Source organism: Pristiophorus japonicus, chromosome 13 (assembly GCF_044704955.1).
Source record: "Pristiophorus japonicus isolate sPriJap1 chromosome 13, sPriJap1.hap1, whole genome shotgun sequence".
NCBI lineage: Eukaryota > Metazoa > Chordata > Chondrichthyes > Pristiophoridae > Pristiophorus > Pristiophorus japonicus.
The window spans coordinates 119,921,589-119,944,577 of record NC_091989.1 but is presented as its reverse complement, the minus strand read 5'-3'; the positions used below and the strand labels follow the sequence as shown (position 1 = coordinate 119,944,577).

The 22,989-nt window shown below is 41.6% G+C and overlaps 2 protein-coding genes across 10 annotated transcripts in view; one reads left to right on the top strand and one right to left on the bottom strand.

The window, feature by feature from the left end:
* Nucleotides 1–13,423, top strand: part of tsnaxip1 (translin-associated factor X interacting protein 1) — a 137,666-nt gene extending 124,243 nt beyond the window's left edge. For 4 of the 5 annotated variants that reach the window (XM_070897952.1, XM_070897951.1, XM_070897950.1 and 1 more), the window contains 3 exons: nucleotides 1,858–1,978; nucleotides 3,944–4,050; nucleotides 12,544–13,423. In XM_070897952.1, coding sequence (XP_070754053.1) covers nucleotides 1,858–1,978; nucleotides 3,944–4,050; nucleotides 12,544–12,742 — 427 coding nt within the window. In that variant the 3' untranslated portion in view covers nucleotides 12,743–13,423. The remainder of the gene's footprint in view (nucleotides 1–1,857; nucleotides 1,979–3,943; nucleotides 4,051–12,543) is intronic. The other variant, XM_070897954.1, reaches the window with a different exon arrangement.
* cenpt (centromere protein T) overlaps nucleotides 1–22,989 on the bottom strand; it is a 114,470-nt gene that overhangs the window by 27,656 nt on the left and 63,825 nt on the right. For 3 of the 5 annotated variants that reach the window (XM_070897947.1, XM_070897945.1, XM_070897946.1), the window contains exons 14-19: nucleotides 22,262–22,349; nucleotides 17,162–17,317; nucleotides 16,894–16,998; nucleotides 15,968–16,068; nucleotides 10,975–11,136; nucleotides 10,063–10,681 (exon numbers count right to left, since the gene is read on the bottom strand). In XM_070897947.1, the coding sequence (XP_070754048.1) occupies nucleotides 10,509–10,681; nucleotides 10,975–11,136; nucleotides 15,968–16,068; nucleotides 16,894–16,998; nucleotides 17,162–17,317; nucleotides 22,262–22,349 (785 nt within the window). In that variant the 3' untranslated portion in view covers nucleotides 10,063–10,508. Of the gene's footprint in view, nucleotides 1–10,062; nucleotides 10,682–10,974; nucleotides 11,137–14,436; nucleotides 16,069–16,893; nucleotides 16,999–17,161; nucleotides 17,318–22,261; nucleotides 22,350–22,989 lie in introns of those variants that run through there. The other 2 variants (XM_070897948.1, XM_070897949.1) reach the window with 2 other exon arrangements.

Here is a 22,989-nt window from a genome sequence, read left to right as displayed (position 1 = left end):
CTTCATAAAGGCATAATCAAAAAAATTGGACAGAGCCAAAGGAGGAGAGATTAGAAGCAATGACCAAATAGCGGTCAAAGAGGTGGATGTAAAAGAGGGTCTTAAAGGAGGAGATGAAGATGGAGTAGAGGGGTTTAGGGAAGGAATTCAAGAGCATGAGGCTTAGGCAGAGGTGTGCAGTGGCCTCAAGTGTTACAGTTTACACAAACAGATTCAGTGGACCAGTAAAGGAGCTAGGATCATTGGGAATGAAACCCAAGGATTAAGAGTAGGGAGCCATGGGAGATTGAAGGGCAAATCGGCAGGATGAGGGAACTAGTCAGAGGAACACCTCTAGGATGGCGAGGAACACATAAGGTTCAGGAGGAGCTGATCCAACCCAAAAGATAATGGGACAAGTGGAGTAGAGCAGAGAAAGCAAGCGGACAGCAGCAAAGCAGAGATCATAGCAGCTTGAAAACAGCTACTTGAATAGGATGAGAATCAGCACGAACCATCCAAGCTATACTGTAAAGTTCCAGCAAAGGAGCAGAAATTGAGCCTGTCGAAGTCAGTTAGTGGAATAGAGGAAGTTGAGCAGAGAATATAATCTCAGCAGACAGAGGTGGGAGATCACAGTCAGCCCTGAATGCAAATCTGCTTGCCTTTGTACAGTTCCTTCTAAAGCCTGCACTTAATTATTGTAATAAATGCAAACATGGAGAACTTGGACATTTGGGGAAAAATACATTTAGCTGCCTTCAATCTTCAAAGCAAAATTTCACTTCTGCATCACGCACTGTGTACTCGGCACTTGCAATATGCATTATTAATATTAGAGATTACAATTTTATCACCTGCTACTTAACCATTACAAATTGTGTTTTTTTTTCTATTTCCCACTCCTCATCCCACCCCTGGCCAATCCCCGGCATGCTGGTATGTAGTTCAGTGGACAACAGTGGCTATTCTTGAGTAGCTCATCAAAGTGATCATTGTTCTTGTGCGAGTTTCTAAAGTGAGTGTTGACAGTCTATTTGACTTTGGAGGTCATTACTCCTGGTCCTGGTCATATCCTCACCTTGCATTCACATGTACATTTTCTAGCAGGTAATTTGGAGTCCAATTATTCGTGCTTGAAATTCATCAGTGTGGAAATTGCAGAGAGCCATTAATGTTTATTCAAATTAATTCTGTTCTAACCTGGAGAATTGAATTTCAAATTAAGTTTGTTTAGTACTTCATTGCTAATAAATCTGTGACCTTACATCATATCTCAACATTTTTCAAGCTTGGCACGTTGGCATGACTGAATGCAACACTTTGTAGTCTGTTCTGACTGCAGCTTCCAACACAAAGTTTGAGTTTACATTTCATTTAACACATTTGGAAATACAAATGTAATCCCATGTAGTTATAAAGAAATAACTTACATTTATATAGCATCTTTCATGCTTCTGGGTATCCTAAACAGCTTCATAACCAATTAATTACTTTTGCTGTGTAGACAAATAACAAATTAGATAAGGACCAGTTAATCTGTTTTGGTTCTGTCAGTTGAGAGGAATGTTGGTCAGGGCACCAGAAGAATTCGCTACTCTTCTTTAAATAATGTATTGGAATCTTTTACATCCACCTGACCAAGCACTGTGCCTTCACTTAACATCTCATCCAAAAGACAGCACCTCTGACAAATGCAATACTCCCTCATTACTGCACTGAAGTATCAGCCTAGATATGATACTGAAGTCCTGGAATGAAGCTAGAACCCAGACAAGAAGCTACCAACAGAGCCAAATAGACAGTATATCTATTTCTACGGTATCTTTATATCTTGGTGTATGTAGCTTTGAAATAACTCAAACTTGTTTCTTATAGTCACACTTTGAAGACTGCCCTCCATAATAAGATTGAAAATGACATCCAAGAGCTGATTAGCGCTGCAACAATCCAGCTTGGAGATGGCAAAAAAATTCAATATAAAGCCTTATTTGAGGAGGTAATGTATAAAAAATCTAGTTGTGGCTTGGTTGCATTTTCAGACAATGATTATCTTTCAAACATAATTTTCAAGAATATACAAACTCGTAGCCTGATGTCTATAGACAAAGTAGGTTGTCAATTCAGAATGAGGTGACTGAACTAAAATGTCAATTGAAAAGTGCAATGCATTAATTACAGGTTTACAATACATTGAGATAAAACTATATTTTGATGTACTTTCTTTGAAATTGCTTTTGAGCATTTTACATGCAGTGTTATATTTGGTTAAGTCACTATAGGTTTAGTCCACAAAATGCGTACAGGACTATACAGTGGGTTAATTGGTCCACTTGTGCATATTTAGTGGTTCAGCCAATTTATTTGAATCTGGCCAAGGGGTGTTAGGGGCTGGAGGGGGAAGATTTATGGGGTCCTCTGCTCTGCCAGTAACTAATGTTGCTGCTGCTAGATTGGGTCACTGACATTTTAACAAGTTTCAAGTATATCATATGGAAATTTCAGTAAATAAAAGAAACCTAAACTGCAAGATAGACGGCTGCAGTCATATCAAGCGATGGTTTCCACAAACATTCAGATTGCTAGATAAGTGTCTAATTGGAAGCGTTAGGGAACCACTGACCGATCATACAAGGAGGACAACAATTTGGCAGGTCACCCAAATTACTACAAAAGTGAACTTTTTTGATTGTTAAAATAAATTGGGCTAAAGCTTCCTGGAAATATAATGGCGAGTTACTGACGCACGTTATTGTTAATACATAAATCGGCCAGCATGTTCAGGGGAAGAGGAGATTCCCCTGAAGTTGTGAATCTCCATAACTTGCTGGTCGGTTTACCTTGCACAAACAGCAGCTCACCCTCAACCCTCTAATTTTGTTTTGGGTATGTGGCCCAGTCAAAATTCCACGCATGTGCGGTTTTTCCATTTGAAAGACAGTGAATCAGTCTGTAAAGGACCTCCAGACCGCTGGACAGCTTAATGGGAACGTTGCCCTCAGCCTTCCTATTATTTAAAAAAAAACTTGGTAGATCTGCACATTAATCACCATGAAGCTCACCACAAAGTTATGGCTCATAAGTTTTAATTATCACCCTTTTAACGTGATAATTTGTTAATACAATGCCAATCAACCTCCCCCTCCCATAAAGGGAACAATTTAAACTGTTGAGTCTCATTCCTGTAAAAAAGTTCAAATTTTAAATTATTTTCTTACTTTTCCTTTGTCTCTTTTCTCTCTTTTTGTACCTGATTTGACACTAATTCATTTGGTTTCTTTCTCAATCCTTAAATCTCATTCTTCACTCACTGTTGGTTCAGTCGTTCACTTAGTTCCCTGATGCCCGGATTGCCGTCACTGCACCATTATCAGCTCGCACTTCCAACAAGTTACGCCACAAATTATATTGAAGCCGAAGGGCAAAAAGTTTAAAGGTGCACGCTGTGAGATGCTCTGCTCCAGCAAAATTTGACCCATTGTTAAGTAAAGTAGCATTCTGTACATTTTTATTTTTATGAAGCAGTCTTCTGGATCTATGAAGATGCCTACAAACTATTTAAGTCCCAATCTGAAAACAATTAGCTTTATTCTCAGCAAGAATATTTAATTGCTAGCCAGTCAGTCACAAAGATACCAGGAAAGTTGTAAAAATGACAATTTCACCACTAAGTGATGATGTATTTTGCATAAGCTAAATACAGAATAACGCCGTCTACGGGTGAGGCATCTAACTCACTTAATGAGGAAAAGAATGTCTGTGATTTTTCTTTTATTAAGTCCCATTCTCAAAGGAAATGTACATTCCATGATTTCAATTACGTCCATGCCTAACTCTACAACTCACAAATTCCCTTATTTTCTACCCAAGGGAGATTTCGATTAGAACTTCCGCAGAGATAAACTCATCACATTTGATAATTTGGTTTCTCATTTTATTATTTTCTTCTGTTGCTGCTTTACAGAATGAAGGCGGCAAAGCAGGAGCTTTTATCACATTGCTGCAAAGCCAGTATGCAGCAGAGAAAAACAAATACATCAATGAACTAAGAAATATAGTGGCAGAGAAAGAGTAAGAGCCAAACTTTATTATGGATTTTGTTCCAGCAGAAAGATCAAATCTGTATTACCCATGGCATTATATATGATTGGCTATAAGTTACACAAATTGAATTGAATTGAGCAGTTCTGATTTCATAAATCAGGCTTGTCTTCTAAGTAGTTATGAATCTCATTATTGCTTTAAACTCATTGCCAGTTGTAGTTAATATAGTGGGATATTTGATTCTTAAATAATATTCCTTTTCAACTTAGTAGTAGATCACATGATTGTTATGTGGCCTGATGAAACTGCTATTATATTATTGGGTTTTTCGTGAGTAGATTACTGGGAAACGAACTACAGATGTTTTGTAGCTATCACATTAAAGATACTGATATTAGGTCATTTTACTTCTGCTTAAATTTGAAACTAAGTTCTTGTTAGGTGAAATTTTATAGGACACGATTTAATATTTTTATAATGTTAATTTTTCCTTAAAACATCATTGAAAACGAGGATATCCAGTCAATAAAATACAATTGCATTTGGAACTTTGGCATGATAGTACACAAATTGGATAAAGGATGGCTGAGTGGAGATATCATAGTCTAATATTTTAATGTAAAGGCAACAAAAAATTAAATGAATAAAGCCAGCTGCCCCCAAACCACATATAAACCTTATCTAGTGTCCCGGCTGAAAAACAAAGCAGCTCAGATGTCTCACAGCACTGATCAGTATAGTCCGTGTGCAGGTAACCAAAAATGAAACACAATGTATCACATTATGGTCCTGAAGAAAATAATCACAATGGGCCCAAGTTTCGGGCCGCAGCTAGAATGGCGCTGTCCCGACCTGAACGCCCATTTTTCGCGCCACAAAGTGCGCCTAAAAAAAACTTACAGATTCTCCAGCTACCTGCAGGTCCTCTGGCCCTCGGCGCGGCACAAGCTGTAGGGGGCGGAGCTAGGTCTCTGCGCTGAAAACAGTGCCGGGACCTCTGCACATGCGCGCTACAGTGGGCGCGCATGTGCAGTAGCTCCAGGCGGCCAAAACTGTGTGGGAGGGGCCCGAAGCACGCAGCCCCTAGCCCTGGCCGAATGGCCTCACTGGGACTGCGTGCATTAGGCTGCCTCCCACGCCCAGCTCCTGCTTCCTCCCGACCTCCCCCACCCCGCCCCAGGACCCGACCCGACCCCCGCTTCCCCCCCCACCACCCCCCTGGACCGGACCCTCTCCCCCCCACCCGACCTCCCTCTCCCTCTCCCTCCCTTCCCCCCCACCCGACCTCCCTCCCACCACCCCCCCCCCCCGACCCGACTCGCGCTCCCAACGCCCCCCCCCCCCCCCCGCACCGGACCCGACCCGACCTCCCTCCCCCTGCCCCCGACACGAACCGACCTCCCTCTGCACCCCCCCCGCCGACCTGAACCGCGCTCCCTCCGTACCCAAACCAACCCGACCTCCCTCCTCCTCCCCCCGAACCGACCCGTGCTCCAGACCGCCCCCCGGACCGGACCCGACCCTACCCGACCTCCCTCCGTGCTCCACCCTGACCGGTCCCGCGCTCCCGACCCCGGACCCAACCTCACCTACCTGTAAATCTGGTGCTGGGGACGGGCCCTGCCCGAAGTCTTGGGCCCGGCCAGGCCCGGCCCGTTCAGCCTCCCCCCCACCCCTCTCCTTTCCCCCCCCCACCCTCTCTTTTCTCCTTCCCCTTCTCCTCTCCGCCCCCCTTCTCCCCCATCCCTCCCCCTTCCCTCTGCCTGCCCCCCTCCCTTCCCTTGCTGTCAGAAACACAGACACTGACAGACAGAGAGTGAGAGAGGCATCCCAGCACGCTGTTGGAGGGCTCCCAGTGCTGCAGTCGGTAAGTAGAAAATGTTTTATTTATTGATTTAAAAAAATATATTTCTTATTAATTTTTTTGATTGATTTATTGGTTGATTTATTGATGTTTTTATCATTTATTATTGATGATGGCTCTTTATTTGTAAAACTGAAGTGTTTAATGTTTGTAAACTTCCCTTTAAACCCCCCGCCCCTCATTCCCTATGCCTGATTTGTAACCTACGCCTGATTTTCTAAAAGTGTAGACAAGGTTTTTTTTTTAAGAGCGTACAAAATTCTTCACTTACTCCATTCTAAGTTAGTTTGGAGTAAGTTTTCACTGCCGAAACTTTGAAAACAGGCGTAAGTGGCCGGACACGCCCCCTTTTGAAAAAAAAATTCTGTTCCAAAGTGAAACTGTTCTAACTGACTAGATCTGGAGCAAACTAAATGCCGAGAATTTGAATTTCTAAGATACTCCGTTCAACATCAGTTGCTTCAAAAAATCAGGAGCAACTGAGGCCGAAACTTGGGCCCATTGAGTGTTAAATATAAACCAGTGTGGAGAAACCAGCTAGCAGTTTAAAAATATTTCCTTCACAATTTGACATCAGACCACTTACCAATGTAGATCTGCAAAAAAATTGCTCCAGTTCACTACAAAAGAAACTTGACAGGGGCTTCACTGTCAAACCAGCTTGTGTTATGAAAACTGAAAGTACACCAATTTCCAGTGGACCATCGAAACAAGTTTCTAATTTCATTCAATTTGATGAGGTGAACAAAGCTCCTTGAAGGGATTAAAAAAAAAGTAAGTATGTGAAATGTTCGAGAACATCTACATGCAGCAGTTATGAAATTAGTTAAAATGAATTCCCATACAGGGAAGAGAAATAATTGTATCTTTACTGGAATGGACATAGTTCTATTATTGTAACCATTTTGCTTTTGGGGAAAAAAACCTTCAGTTGTCTTGTGACATAGTCCGTTGATAAGAACTGCAATAATTTTGCAACCTGCTGCTACAAGTCCTATCATTTTTTATTTGTTGGTCCTTCTCACTCAGCACCTTAATACGGTGAGCATTTAAAAAAATCAAAAATATATATTTCCCAATATAAACAGAAGTTACAGGTCTATAATTCAAATAAGGGATTCTACTGACTTCATAAACCACCAGTGCAGTACTCAACATTGCATCAATGTCAACAGAACTCGAGGTTAAAGGACAGTCATATAGCAAACCCAGGAGCTAGACTTTCCACTTCACATCGCCCATTTTGAGGAAAAAGTGGAAACTAGGTCCAAAACATCGGTGAAAAAACAAGTGCCCAAGTTTTGGCTCACATCGCCGAAATGATCGCCCACACAAGGCCCATCCCAAGTTTTGGCACCTAGCATGCACTTCGCTGGGCTGATGCAAGGCCCAAAAGATCGCAGAAAAATAGCTGCTTTTACTGGGCTTAACAGAAGGAAATGGCCACTACGGATGCCATTTTGAAGATCGGAGGAAGGGTGGAGGCAACAGAAAAGGAGCTAAATAGTTGAGAGTTATTTAGAGAGTTATTTAAAGATAATTCTACTCAAGAATATTAGATCAGGATATATATATTAGGTATTGTATAGTTATTTTGAAAAGTGCTTTTATAGAGTGAAATTATTTACTGATATTGTTCGGGCCTATTAGACTGACTGGTATGCAGCGTAGAGAGTACAGTGATGAGAGAGTAGCGAGTAGAGAGATTATTTTAATTTAGTGAAAGTAATTATTGATAGTGATATGGGGCCTATGCTTTCCCTGCCATTACTTGTAACTGCTCACACACTGGTTACTGAAAGGATCAATCGAAGAGATGGCAGAGTAATGTGTAGATGGAGACACATACAGAGGAGGCAACCATACAGCCAACGAAGGTACATGGAAAAGCAACCTTACCTGAACTTGTCTGAAAACACTTGTCTTAGGAGGCTGCGATTCCGGAAGGAGGTCATCGATGAGATATGCCAACTCGTCAAGGGTGATCTGCAGCCTTCCAGCACCATCAGAACCGCACTGTCCATTGAGGTGAAGGCTACTGCTGCCCTAGCCTTCTACGCATCAGGATCTTTTCAGGCTTCAGCTGGCGATATCTGCCATATCTCTCAGCATGCTACACACTGCTGCATTCGACAGGTGACTGAAGCCCTTTACGCTCGCAGGATGGACTTCATAAGCTTCCCAATGACCAGGGAGGCACAGACCGAGAGGGCTTTGGGTTTCTACAGAATATCACACTTCCCCAAGATACAGGGAGCAATAGACTGCACGCACATTGCCCTGAAAGCACCCTTAAAGAACGCGGAGGCGTTTCGTAACAGAAAGGGGTTCCACTCCCTAAATGTGCAGCTTGTTGTCGACCACAATGAAACAATCATAACAGTAAATGCTACATTTCCTGGCAGCATCTATGATGCGCACATCCTACGTGAAAGTGCTCCCTGACCTGTTTGTCAACCAGTCAGAAGGTCACGGTTGGATGCTGGGGGATAAAGGATATGGCCTTGCCAGTTGACTCATGACCCCTCTGCGTAATCCCGTCATTGAAGCAGAGATCATCATCATCATCATCATAGGCAGTCCCTCGAACCGAGGATGACTTGCTTCCACGTCAAAAAGTTCATAGGTGTTTCAATGATGGACCTAAAATTCCAGGTCCGAACTAAATCTTGAAGTGTGGAAGATGCCTGTGCTTGGATTTATTTTTTTTAAATGTGTGGCGGCTGTTGCACACCAGCCACCACATGGGCTTGACAGAGCTAGGTCTTGGTCCAGTAGCAAGGATTAACCAAGACGACTGGAGACCTGCTCTGCTGCACGGACCTCGTGTGCACACATATCGCAGTGTGGGCTGGCCCGTGCTGTCCCTGGGCCCTCGCCTCTTCTGGGCCCCGAACTCGCGTCTCTCCTGGGCCCCAGTCACGTCACTCTACAGTCTCTCGCCGCTCCTTCGCCCCGATCTCGCCACTCCTGCAGTACCTGCCCACGCTCCAATCACTAACCTGGACCTTGATGACGTCACTCTTCACTGCCGTTTTCCTCCTGCTCCATCACGTGCTGCTCCCTGGAGTAGTATGCCACCACGCTGCTCCTTCCGCTCCCTGGCCTGCTCCTATTGTGCTTGCAGGCCTGTGGCCGCTCAGCCTGCTGGGCCCCCAGAAGCAGAGAAGCGTTATAATGAAAGTCACAGAGACACGCAACATTGTTGAAAAGACAATTGGAGTCCTAAAGCAGCGCTTCAGATGCCCGGATCATTCTGGAGGCAGCCTACAGTACCACCCTGATCAGGTCACTGAGTTTATTGTGGTGTGTTGCATACTGCATAATCTAGCGATAAGGAGAGGACAAGTAATGCCAGATTGGGCTGCAGGTCCACCTCCAGAAGGAGGGGAGACAGAAGAGCCAGCCGGCAAGGATGAAGAGGAGGAAGAGGACACAGATGAGGACCTAGAGGAGCGCAATCAGCCTGGCGATCTGGCACCGTACCACCACCCCCTCTCCTGAAGATCAGTAGCCAGTGGCAGTTACACGGCTGCGAAGCTGTTGCGTCAGCAGCTCATTAATGAACGCTTTGCATGAACTATCATTGTGGATATTCAAATGTTCATTTACAGTTAGGGTTAATCAAAAGTTTCATTTGCGTGGGGTTTCATTGTTGTCTTGCCTGCACTGGCCTGGCATCGGCATTAAGGCTTACTTTAACTAAAGTACGGCTATAATAAAAGACTGAACAAATAAGGATGAACAACTGTAAATATGTTATATGAAAATGTTATCCTTAATGTAACTAAGAGAGAAGGCACAACAATTGTTGAACTAAAGAATTAAAATTTTTTTTTATTAACACAACGAATGAATTAATTTAAAAAAATTATTTAACAACACCCTCCCTGCCCACCCCACCGCTCCCCCCGGCCACCTTTCCCTCAAACTCCAAACAACCATGAACAAAACGTTAACAATTTTCAAACAAAACACAATTTAACAATGAAAAACACACCCCCTCCCTACCTGCGGCCACGTTTCCCTCCAGGTCCTGTCCCACCCACCCGCCCATTTTGGTCTATGCTGACCGACACGAACACGTTGTGCAGTGTGGGACAGCAAGATTTCCTGCCGTGGTGGAGGTGAAGGAGTGGAAGTAGAAGCCTGAGGCTCCACTTCGAGTCAGGAGGAACGGTGTCCTTCGTACTTGCTTGTGTGCTCGGGGTCTCGCTGCGAGCTGACACGACACCTTGGGGTGCAGCGCCATGTGCAGCCAGCAACGCATGCCGAAGGGCATTGGTTGCGGTGGTCTGCTCACGTATGGCCTCCAATGCCTCCCGTGCTATCTGGGTTTGCACGGAAGACCAGTTGGAGAAGTTCGTGCTGAACTCGCTCCAGGTTGTTGGAAACTGGCTCCAATTCGTGGAGAACTGGCTCCAGTTGTGGAGAAACCCGCAAACCCCTGGATAAGGTCGCGACCGTCTCCCTGCACAGGGATATCAAGCACACCATCTGCCCCTTCGAGGTAGGCGATTGCTCACCCCACTGACCCGACCTCCGTGGGGTCAGCATTTGCAAAATTTCGCACCTTGACGTTGCCACCTGCACACCGCTTGGTCCCGGTGCCTCATCCATCTCAATAGAGATGGCCGCAGGTTGTTTCCCCCCCCACAAAAATAATTTCCTCCTCTTCCTCCTGTTCTTGCTCCACAATATCTCTTGCCATTTGTTCCTCCTCTGAGATATTTGATGATGCAGGAGGAGTGGATGGCGCCACTGACTCCAACGACACAACCTTTTCAAGTTGACCTTAAAAAGGCGAATGACATTTCTAAACATCTTATTAGGGCATTAACGGTGCTCATTAATAGTAAACATACATATCAATATCTTTCAATAACCCATAACATAACAATACTTTTCAATACCCCATAATCACAAGGGTTCACCGGGGCTGCCATGATATCATTCGTAAACCAAGAGTACATCAAAAGTATATATCATATTGCATTATAATTGCAGGACATTACATGCATAACTAAGATATATTTTTAAGATGTCTTTAATAATGTTTGACACATTGCAGAGTTCCCAATACTCACGAGACTCGAGGGTGGGTTCGGCCACACCACGGGTTGTGACCGAACGACTGTCAAGCCCCACTAAGGCAACCGCAAGCTGTTCATATTGAGAGAGAGAGTCTGTACCAGAGCAGAGCCGCCGCCGGTCCTCCTCTGCTCTGCCCGATTGATAGATATCTTCTTCTGTAAATAAGATAACATTGCATGGCATAAGCTAATGGACTTGGTAATAAACATTTAAGAATGACAGATTTAAATATTCGATTAGAAATTTGCATTGCATATGAACAGTATTTCATAATATAAAATTGAACTTAGTGTTAGAATGCATAAATTAATTCATAATTTAATTAATACTAGAAAGAAATAACATTCAAGATTCCAATTAAAATTTGCGTGCATCATTAAAATATTACATATGTAACATTTAAAATATAACATGCAATTTACTCTGGCTGCTGCCAACAAGCTGTTCCACCTTTTCCTGCACTGGTCAGGTGCCCATACTTCATTAGATGCCGATGAAACGACATCAGCAATCTCCGCCCATATTTTACGATACGCACGGGGCGGAGGTTTCCCATGCCCACCCTGTGTCAAGTCATCCTACCTGCCACTGACAATATTCACAAGGGCCTCGTTGGCCTCCTCGCTAAAGGGTTTAGCCCTCTTCCTCTCGCTATCAACCTCCATTTTATATTGTAAGTATATTACAATATTGTAATAAATATAATTATAGTTATTTTCAGTTCAAAAAATAAGTTATATAAGATTAATTATTTTTAAATCCAAATTCTCAATACACTGCAACCAGCCACAAATATCTCCTCTTCCTTCGTTTCTCTCTCTCTGACCCTCCCTGTGCTTCTGAGCATGTGTGATGACCCGACCTCTCAAAACGCGGCAAAGAAACCCAACCGCAAAAAAAAAATTCCCATACATGCACAGAATAGCGTTGCGAGGGAAGCTTTTTTTTTTAAACTTCCGTTTTTGGTGGGTGATCATGAGATCGCCGAAAAATCACATCGCCGGGGTAAGGTGGAGTATAAAATCGCAAAAAAAAAAAAATGGGCCTTGTGCCGGCGATCAGCAAGGCCGAGATGTCCCACATCGCTGGAACAAGGCCCATTTCTTTGGGCCTTAGCCACCTAGGGGAAAGTCTAGCCCCCGATCTTTCCATATTTACAAGAAAATGTTGTTTAATCCAATCGTTTAAACAGGGAGTGCTGATGACATATTCTGACATACTGAGCTAGACAGCCCAAGCCAGAATGAAATAAACATCTATAGAGAAAACCCAGAGCGCTTCAGGTCCAGTTCATTTTTTAAATTTCTGTTCCCCAACACTGGCAAGCTTCAGAACTTCAACCTAGTATTCTCTCTTGTATTCTCTGCACTCCTTATTTAAATGTTAATTACAACTGAGCCTGCTGGGTACATTGTCCTGGGAGAACATAGATAAGTTAAAAGCACTCTCATTGCAGTCAACCTTGTGCATAATCGTTGAAACACCAACAAAGCAGATTATTTTTCCATCCACAGAACCATAAAAATACCGATTTTATTCTCTTACCTATCCTTTATTTACAGGGATCTGACTGTAGCTGACCTAAAAAAGGCTTTTCTCAAAATTGACCCTTCTATTGATCCACAAATCCTGGCCACATACTTAACTCAAGGTTTCCAAACAACAAAAGAACAGCTTGATCAGACTGGTGCTGTGGACACCGACACGGTTTTGGACCGACTACAAGCAAGTGATGTAAAAAGAAGTGGACCTCGCAAGTAGTACAAACGGATATTTCAATTCAGTTCAGTCTTTTTTTTTTTAAATACAGTTATGATACAGCCTTATTTAATGCTGAGGTTTTAAAAATCACATTACATTATACAGTTGATTTTCAATGTAGAAATAGAATAAGGGCCCAAATAAAAGTACACTTTTTTTTCTGAAACTGAATATATCCAGTCTGTTTAAAATAGTGATTGCTGCCAGCTCCTGAATGACATCCATTGGAAGCCAGAAGTTAAGTGATGCTCCAAGCACGAAAACTGGCTGAGAGAAGGTGTGAGGCATATTGATGGTATAATTACAGATTCGTTTTTACTACAAATTCAAACTGTTATACTGTACTGTAGTAATTAAGTGCTTAAATAGAAGCACATCAATGCAACTTTAAGGATGCCCATACAGTGTGCATTATATACACTGACACCCATCTTAGGTATAAAACTATGAATTCTTTCCACAATTGTCTCTTTATAATGTAATTTCAAAAAATGACTTGGGCCATGCAAGATCATCTGATTTCGGTACATTTCCTCCTCATGTTTTCAATGTAGCTCAACTCCCACATAAAATGAATTGTTCAACATCCTAATGAGCAACAGTGGGACACTTATCCCTTTAACAGGAGCCATATTTGGTCAGGATGACCCACCCTACTTCCTGCTGTACAGTGTTTTTGAACTGAGCCTGTTCCTTTTCTGTATTCAGAAAATAAATGATAAAATGAGATGACAGTTATGTTTTTATTTTTACAGCTCCAAATACGCTTTTCTATAAATGAATATACAAATAAAGTGCTAAAATTAACAACCTTTCAATTTAGTACTAGACACTACTCAATTATTGCCATACATTATAAAACCTATTTTAGAAAAGTTGCCTCTAAAACTGAAGAGATATGCTGAGCCTAGTCTTCAATACATAAGTTTTAAAATGGCAATTCCTACTTGCAGTAGTGAACTCACACATTGTTAAAATGAGCAGCCCAGATATTAAAACTATCTGACTGTTGGCAGAGATTTATCTGCTCAGGTGACTGTGCCATTTTTTTCCACCTGAAGGCTGTAACTTATTATGCAGTATGGCTCCAAGGGCGTTGCAGTTCTCTGCTAATTCATCTAGGTGACCATTCTTCATGCATGAGTATGAATGGTGAGGATTAGCAGTGTGCTGAACTGTGGCAGTAAAAATGCATAGCTTGCTCCTATGTTTATCTGACTTGCCCTTTCCAGCAAAGATTGTAATCAGAGCTTTCAGGCTGATGTTCTCTTTCCTAGCCCAGGAACCCATATCCTCACTGGCTGAGATTGGCTAACTCAGCATAGACCAGAAGCTGAACTGGGACTATTCTGGTTCAGTAACACTATATGGTACATTTATCTAGTTATTGGAGGAGTCTTGGGTTTGTCTCCAATTTAAAAAAAAGTGGTACAAAACATCTTGTAAAGTCCCAACACGTGGACAGAGAACAAAAACCTGGAAACAGGAAATTCTGACCCTTGGTTGGAACAAATTAAGATGAAACAGCTATATTACAACTCCATAGGGGTTAATAAAGTATTAATAGAAAGTAACAGTTCTGGAGGTGAAAAGAAATAAGTAAGTTACTCTAAGTGTGGGGGTTCCACAACTGATAATGGAACTTTATGCAAAGAAAGTTAGTTTGAGATTCAACTGTACAAATAAGTTGTTGCCTTTATTGTTTATTCTACAGAATTATTAACATTGCACAGTTGATAAACAGGCTGTGAAATATTTTATAGCATGCCAAACATTATCATCCATTTAATTAGAAATACAGGTTATTTGAATACATACTCAGAATCATGAAATACAATAGACATGTCAATGAATTACAACAGACATTTGCAGGAATGGGATAACTTAATGATTCATGAATGACAAAGTCCTGATTCATAACTTCCCAGTATTTCTATACTTTTAAAAGTCAAATCAACATTGTTATTTACTTCGTAAAACAATAAAACATGAAGTAATTTAAATTACAAGAGAACTACTAGGATATCGGAATAGTTATTGGGACATGTGTATTGGAGCGCAAAAATTACTCAAATGGAAGGGCCATCTCAATTGTGGTAAAACTTTGCTGAACCAGATACAGGCTCTCCTTAAATATTTGTACAAAATTTTTACATAAAACGTATGACACTGTAGTGTTCCCAAACATTGGTCATGGAAATGATTCCCAAGTCAGGAATGCAAAACCCAAAACTAGGTGTAGGAAATAATCCTTTTTTAAAAAAAAGAGGTACCAACAGTACCTTCATATCATCTATTTTAAGAAAGTGGCATTTTTATTTCCAAAACAAAATCTTTTCAAGATTGCAAAAAGCTTTGGCAAGAAAAAAATGCTTGTGCTGCAAGTTACTTTTACTTTAAGATCTACACTTGGAGTAAAATATGTATTTCTTTTCATCTCAAGACCCATGTTTGAATCTAGCTCTCTTTTTGTTGGAAATGTCTTTGGTCAGTCTCAACCTAGTTCCTACTGAATACAGGCCCACCAAGTAATTGTGCACAGTTTTATACAAAATTGGCAGTCTCACTCAGAGCTGGAAGGGGAAAAATTCGCACTGGTAGAGTAGGGAGTTGGGCATTATTGGGCTGAGTAGAAAGATTACTCTGCAAATGGCTGTGCTACACCTAACCTGGGAGTACCCGATGTTGACAGTTTGTGCCAAAAGTGCTTAGTACCGGCATCCATCATCTTGGGGAGTACATTTAAAAAAAAATGTTTTTAATAAAAGTTGTTTGGAATCTCTTGGCAGGGTTTCCATCTGAACCATGACCTTTTACATCTGGAACTTTCTAGTTAAGACAACAAAATGAAAGTCTTAAAAAATTGATTCAGTAAAAATATGTACATTGACTTCTTATAAGTTAGGAGGGAGAGATTATAAAATTAAAAATGGTCGTGATTAGGAAACGCAGTTTTCAAGTCAATGGGATCCGTGGATGAAATGTGATGCTACACTACCACTTTTTCCTCAATGGAGGGATCCGACGATTCACACAGCTCGTGAAAGTCTGTAAGGCCGATAAAATGGCTATCGACCTGTACATTAAGTCTGCACCAAAGCCGAAACATTTCCACTTGCTTATGTCGAATTGTAATTTCTAACTTGGCAACTAAAAGCAATAGATTTGAGGAGACACCATCACTTTTATATATACGTGATAGTTATTTTTTAGGAATTATCTTACTCCCACTGACAGCCATTGGAATTAGTTTTTCTCTGCATTCCATAGATAGATGGTGTTCAATGAGTACATTCAAGGGTGTCTTGGCAGTCACAAAACCCTGTCTAAGGAGCAGAAAAGAAACAATACTTCAACAACAAATTCAACATATGGGTCACAATTATATTCTACCAGATCAGTTTAGAACTCTGCCTTTCTTCCACTTGAAAAATACCATAGTTTCTTAACAGAAGAAACACACATTTATTGAATTTACTGTTAATTTTATAGTTAGGACTTTATAAAACATGTATGCAATGTCCTGGCAGGGGTGCGTGTGCGTATGTAAAAAAGACTTGCATTTATATAGCACCATTTACAACCTCAGGACACCCCAAAGCACCTTACAGCCAATGAAGTACTTTGAATATTGTGTGCACTTGAGTGTGCATAGATAGAAGGCCACAAACCATCCATGTTACATTTAAAAGTCAGAGAGATTCTGAACAGCAAGTTTACTGTCAAACAGCTGCATAGTTATTGAGGTCTGCATGCCATATAAATCAGGCATGATTGATATGATTTGCCCAATGCAAAGTCTGAAACCAGACATCATCCAATGGCTGAAAATGCAGTTTAGTCTAAAATTGCTTTCTACTTGTGGCAGAAAGCTGACTCACATATTAGGGCTGTTGGTGTCACAGATTGCCAATTTGGAGAAAATGGTTAACAGTCTTGACATTGCCTCTTAAAAGAATGGATATTGCTAACCCCAGCAGATTAATTGACTTTGCAAACAATGATATGACCTCTTCTCTAATCCTTAATAATCCCGACAAGACCAGAACATACTCAATGAAAAATAATGGAGCCAACTGCTGATTAAAAGTGTTTTGTATACATCCAAAGATTTGTGGACTTGCTGTTTGAGACTGCATTCAAACCCTCACCTTTTCATTAGAAGTTCCAAGTCTTCTTTTTCAATGGTCTTTCTTTTAGCATGTTTGCTGTAAACATCCACATCATCACAAAGTTGTTTGAAATACAACTCCAAGCTGCAAAAAAGGTCAATAACATGTGTAATATCCACAACAGATATTGAAGCAATACCTTATTTGCCTATACCCCAATAATGAAAATTGTTTTTAGAATTAATGTTTGAAACATTTGTATTACAAAATGATTTGCATTAATTCATATTATGAAACTGCCACTTACCATTGTTCAACTGCTGTAAATGCTTCCTTCTTCACCCTCATCTTGGCATAGTGGGTAAACACAGACTTTACAAAGCTGCTTGGCAAAAGTGTTTTCTTTCGTGTTTGTGTCGGCTTTTTCGGATTTTGATTTACCTTCGCAAGTGGTTTTTGTGCCCTGTTGAAAATGGGTACAATATTTAATGTTGGTATAAGCAGGTGGTTCCGTGATTTCATTTTATAACAGATTTATAACCATCTGGTACTTGGAAACCAGATTTCAAAATCAACAAAGTGTGTTTCAGATCTGCACCAGATTTGTCAGTTGGGTTCAGAGTCACTGGTTACATTTGTAAGCAGATTGTGTCCAGTTTACTTTTACTGCCCAATATCCAGTCATAGGATAGCTATAACCCTGGGGGGGTACCCAACACTGAAACCCCTCGTTGGGTAATCTCAAGTTACCCCACGTGCATTTCTCCTATCTTCCAGAAGTCAAACTCTAGTGAACCAATAAGCTGGTTTACTTTTACAAATAACAGACAGAATAAAGATTACAGTGAGTTTTAATCTCTTAACATAGCAAATAAGAAAGCATACCAGACTATCCCTGTTCGAGGAATAAATTCAGTTTACTGACCAGAACATTTCTGAAGCTATTCAGCATTAAATTTGAGAGTTTTCTCCTTCTGTGTAAGTCTCAAAACTAAGCTTCTATAAACTATCACTTTTCTTCGCTAGATAGAAAGACAAAGAATTGAATTTTTACTCTCTGTTCAAGGATTGGCCAGTTAAGCTGTCAGTAAAGCTGTGAGCTTCCCTGATAGCTACCAGAAGCGCCCCCTCCCCCCCTCAGGCTCATATGAAGTAAATCATTCCAACGCATTGGGCCCAAGTTTCCACACGCGCCTAGAACGGCGCAGTCCCGACCTGGACGCCCGTTTTTCGCGCCACAAAGTGCGCCTAAAAAAATCCTCCGTATTCTCCACCTCCCTGCAGGTCCTCTGGCCCTCGGCGCAGCGCAGCAGGAGCTGTAGGGGGCGGAGCCAGGTCCCTGCGCTGAAAACAGTGCCGGGACCTCTGCACATGCGCGCTACAGTGGGCACGCAAGTGCAGTAACTCCAGGTGCCTGAAACTGTGTGGGAGGGACCCGAAGCATGCAGCCCCTAGCCCTGGCCGAATGGCCTCACTGGGGCTTCGTGAATAAGGCTCCTCCCACGTCCAGCTCCTGCTCCCCCCCCCCCACTGACCGGACCCGACCCCCGCCCCCCCCGACTGGACCCGACCCGACCTGCGCTCCTGCTCCCACCGCCCCCCCCGGACTGGACCCGACCCGACTCCCGCTCCCCCCGCCCCCAGACTGGATCCGACCTGACCTCCTCTCTCTCTCTCTCTCTCTCTCTCTCTCTCTCTCCCTCCCCACCCCCGACCCAAAACGAATCGAACCGACCCGACGCAACGCCACCTACCTGTAAATCTGGTGCTGGGGACGGGCCCTGCCCGAAGTCTCAGGCCGGCCCGTTCAGCCTTCGGTCCCGAAAGGCCTGCCTGAAGCACTTTCACACAGGTAGGAAAATGGTTTATTTAATCTTTTCTTTGCTTAGAAATGTTTATTCAGGTTGGATTTATTTGTATAATATTTGTATAAGTATAAATAAGGATTTATTATAGAATTTAATGACTTCCCTTCCCCCCCACCTCGTTCTGGACGCCTAATTTGTAACCTGCGCCTGATTTTTTAATGTGTAGAACAGGTTTTTTCAGTTCTACAAAAATCTTCACTTGCTCCATTCTAAGTTAATTTGGAGTACGTTTTCACTGTGGAAACTTTGAAATCAGGCGTCAGTGGCCGGACACGCCCCCTTTTGAAGAAAAAATTCTGTTCCAAAGTGGAACTGTTCTACCTGACTAGAACTGCAGAAAATAAAATGTGGAGAATTGCGATTTCTAAGATAGTCCGTTCTCCACCAGTTGCTCCTAAAAATCAGGCGCAAATCATGTGGAAACTTGGGCCCATTAGGTGTGAATGTTACTCGAATGCCTTAATGAACCCCTGTGTCTCAAATTGATGAGGTACACAAGAAATATCAGTTCTCCAGCTGCTTCATCTGGATCTAATCCCTATTCACAGAAGCAAATCGGTGTCGACTTAATCCCTTGTGATCTAAATTTACCTTCATAGCACTATCATCATATAAATTAATCCAAAGTTCCTCCGTCATGTTTCAAGATTTTGACTATTTGCCCTAGAATGAACTTTTGGTACTTTATATTAAGATGTTGCTATTAAGTTATATTTAGCTCACAAAGGGTTAAATCCACAGCATGAACTGGCTCAAGTGGTGTTTCCTGCTTGCCATATCAGCTTGAGCCAATGGCGATTGATTACAACAACAGTAAATATTCACAAATAATGGCCCAGAATTTGCAGTTGTAATGATGGTGAAACAGTCAGCATTTGCCATCATTACAACTGTGAATTGGATAGCAATTTCTGGAGTAATCAGATGCACAGTTAAACGTGGAAATCCAGAAGTTGCTGGCAGTTATTCCCTGCTCCTCCACAAGGCATGCTGCTGAAATCCCCAGAGCTGGCAATTAATTGAAATGACTGAACTGATGAAAACATCCCCTTTTTACCCTGGAATGTCGCTGTTAAAGACCACAAAAAAAGTTAAGTATTGTTGAATGGGTAGTAACTGGGTTTTTAATGGTGTAGAGTTACTGCTGAATAATCCTTCGGGCCCTGAAAAACTAATTTTATATTTGTGGAATGATAAATTTTTCCATTATGATAAAAGTTCCATGGTTTCTAATACAATAGGAAAAAAATATTTTTCAAGTTTGTTTATATTTCAGTTTCTAATGTCCCAATTTTTATTTTGCTCTCTGTAAAATTATTAAAGAGTGATGGAAAATCAATGCATTTTACTTCTTGGTATGCTGTCTGTGACAATTCTTCAATATGATTGGCTGCTTAGCCAGCTTGAGGACATCACTGTTACTGGACGCTAGAGATCCTCCAGAGCAGGCGTCGATTTAAATTAACATCGGGAGAAGTGAAATAGACACCAGAGATCTCTAGATCGTTGTGGGCAGCTTTCTTCGAGGTCAGTGGCAGGTGCCATCACTTCGCCACTGACCGCAAAATCTGGGCCAATATGCTCAGATGACTTTATTGATGTAAGCACAGTAGAGAGGGGAGCTGTTACCAGGTATTTTAAACTAATAGTCTGTCAACATGGTGTTTTCCCATTATTCAGAGAGATCTAGAGTTTATGATGGTATCCCATATTATTTCCAATGCATATTATTATTATTGGTGTCCTGGCCATTATTCATCCTTCAACCAACATCACTAAAACAGATTATCTGATCATTATCTCATTAATAAGCACTTTCAGACATTTTGAGGTAATGATAGGAGCTATATAAATATCTTTATACCATGATAAAACGGTTTGTTGTTTCCCCAGAGGTCTGTCGTCCTAAATTTGTATACAAAGTCAAGTTTTCATTCATAGGAAGCTCATGCTAGCCTGTGACTTGCAATGAGCACGAGTACAAATTGTCATGAGAACCCAATCACCACAAAAGGCACCTACTTAAAATAAAATACTTTGTGACAAGACCATTTAATAAATATTCCAATTTTCACTACGGTAGTTTTTTTTTACTTTTATAATTTGACTCAACAAACCTTTTCTTACATTCAAAATAGAACCTCGTCTCGCCTCCAGGTAACATTTCCGTTAGAAACAGAAGCCCTGATTGATTTTTCTTTCATGCCTTCAGTAGCACTGATGCCAAATGTAGTGTCTCAGGCACAATCCTGGTTGAGATCAACCAATTTAGCAAAGACCAAGGATTGAACTGGAATATTCCTGCTCTGCACGGCTCAATATAACACTAGATATTACATTTAACTAAGCTATCAGAGGAGCTATCAATGTATTCTTATTCGGGGGTGGGGGGAGTGGAGGGGAGAAGTAGGGGATTGAAGAAAATATAACCAAGTTTTAATAAAGGGACCCAAATGTGGGTGGGAGTAGAGATATTTTGTTCATAAAACTAGCGAGTATAATAAGGACCTACAGAAGTTCCAGGACAGAATCAAACAGTTTTTAAACCACCTATTTCATCAATGTCTGCTCCTTTGGAGCTCTGGGTTGCAGCTGACTCCAGTCCACCAGAAAATTTTCTGACTCCACAGACTCAGAGCAGACAACGGCAAAAGAAATTCAACATTTAAAAAACAAATAGACAACTTCCCAATTCGACATTTTCATTACAATCGTATCCTGATGAAATAGAGTGATCCACACTTAGCACCAGGATGAGATTGAGGTGATAATGGTCTGAAGGAGGATCTAAACAATTGGGCCAATTTGATAGGTTAAAAAGTAATTCAGCCCATCTAATTTGAAATGCCTTAAACGTACAAACTCACTTAAGCTTTTTCAGCAAATGTTATTTTTTCCATGTTTGAGCAGTTTCTGCTTACATTTAAAATATAAAGGTGGTGGGGCGGGGGGGTCGTTGATAAAGATAAGGATAGTCTGGGCCACAGCTGCCTCCACTATTATGGCTCAGTGTTATGATAGGCCAAGCTGCATTTTTCTAGTTTTCTATTCCCAAGAAGGGAATCCCTCACTGCTCCAGTGGAATGAGAACTATGAAAACCAACAACAAAAGCAAGCAAATCTGAGTGATAGGTGGCCTTTTGACTCAGACTTGGTCTTCTGATGGGAGGTCAGCACTGAATTGCTAATGACCATTCCTCTTCTCTTCCCCCACCCACTGCCATTACAGAGGAAATCCATTCATATTAACACTCCCGATCTAAACAGACTGGTTAGTCAATCCTGCTGGACTCCCCACGAAGCATAAACAATAGCATCAGTTTTTGAACTGATAAATATTGTTTAATGAAGCCCAACATTTAAATTAACAATTATTTGAATTATATATTTAAGCAGATCCGGTTCCCAAGATGTGAAGATAAATAGCGCAGCCCTGTAATTAAAAGATGGCGCCATGTTAGAAACATTTCTTAGCAATACTGTATCTATATGTCATATGTGGATGAAATATTGGATGAAGTATTGCTTGTGTTACTTACTTTCTACTCAGTATCTTGAGAAAGTGCGGCGTGGTCAGTAATGGAGAGGATCTGAATACTTTGCCAATCTGCTGGAAGGTTGGTCTCACTTTTATAACAATGCGAGTTTCCAGATCAGATTTATATATTCAGAAAAGGAAGAAAAATGTATGGATTAGACTATACAAATAACCTTTAACACACACATAAGAACATAAGAAATAGGAGCAAGAGTAGGCCAATCAGCCCCTCAAGCCTGCTCCGCCATTCAATACGATCATGGCTGATCTGATCATGGACTCAGCTCCAGTTCCCTACCCACTCCCCATAACCCTTTATTCCCTTATCGCTCAAAAATCTGTCTATCTCTGCCTTAAATATATTCAATGACCCAGCCACCACAGCTCTCTGGGGCAGAGAATTCCACAGATTTACAACCCTCAGTGAAGAAATTCTTCCTCATCTCAGTTTTAAATGGGCGGCTCGTTATTCTGAGACTATGTCCCCTAGTTTTAGTTTCCCCTATGAGTGAAAATATCCTCTCTGCATCCACCTTGTCGAGCCCACTCATTATCTTATATGTTTCGATAAGGTCACCTCTCATTCTTCTGAACTCCAATGTATTTAGGCCCAACCTATCCTCATAAGTCAACCCCCTCATCTCCGGAATCAACCAAGTGAACCTCCTCTGAATCGCCTCCAATGCAAGTATATCCTTCCTTAAATACGGAGACCAAAACTGCACGCAG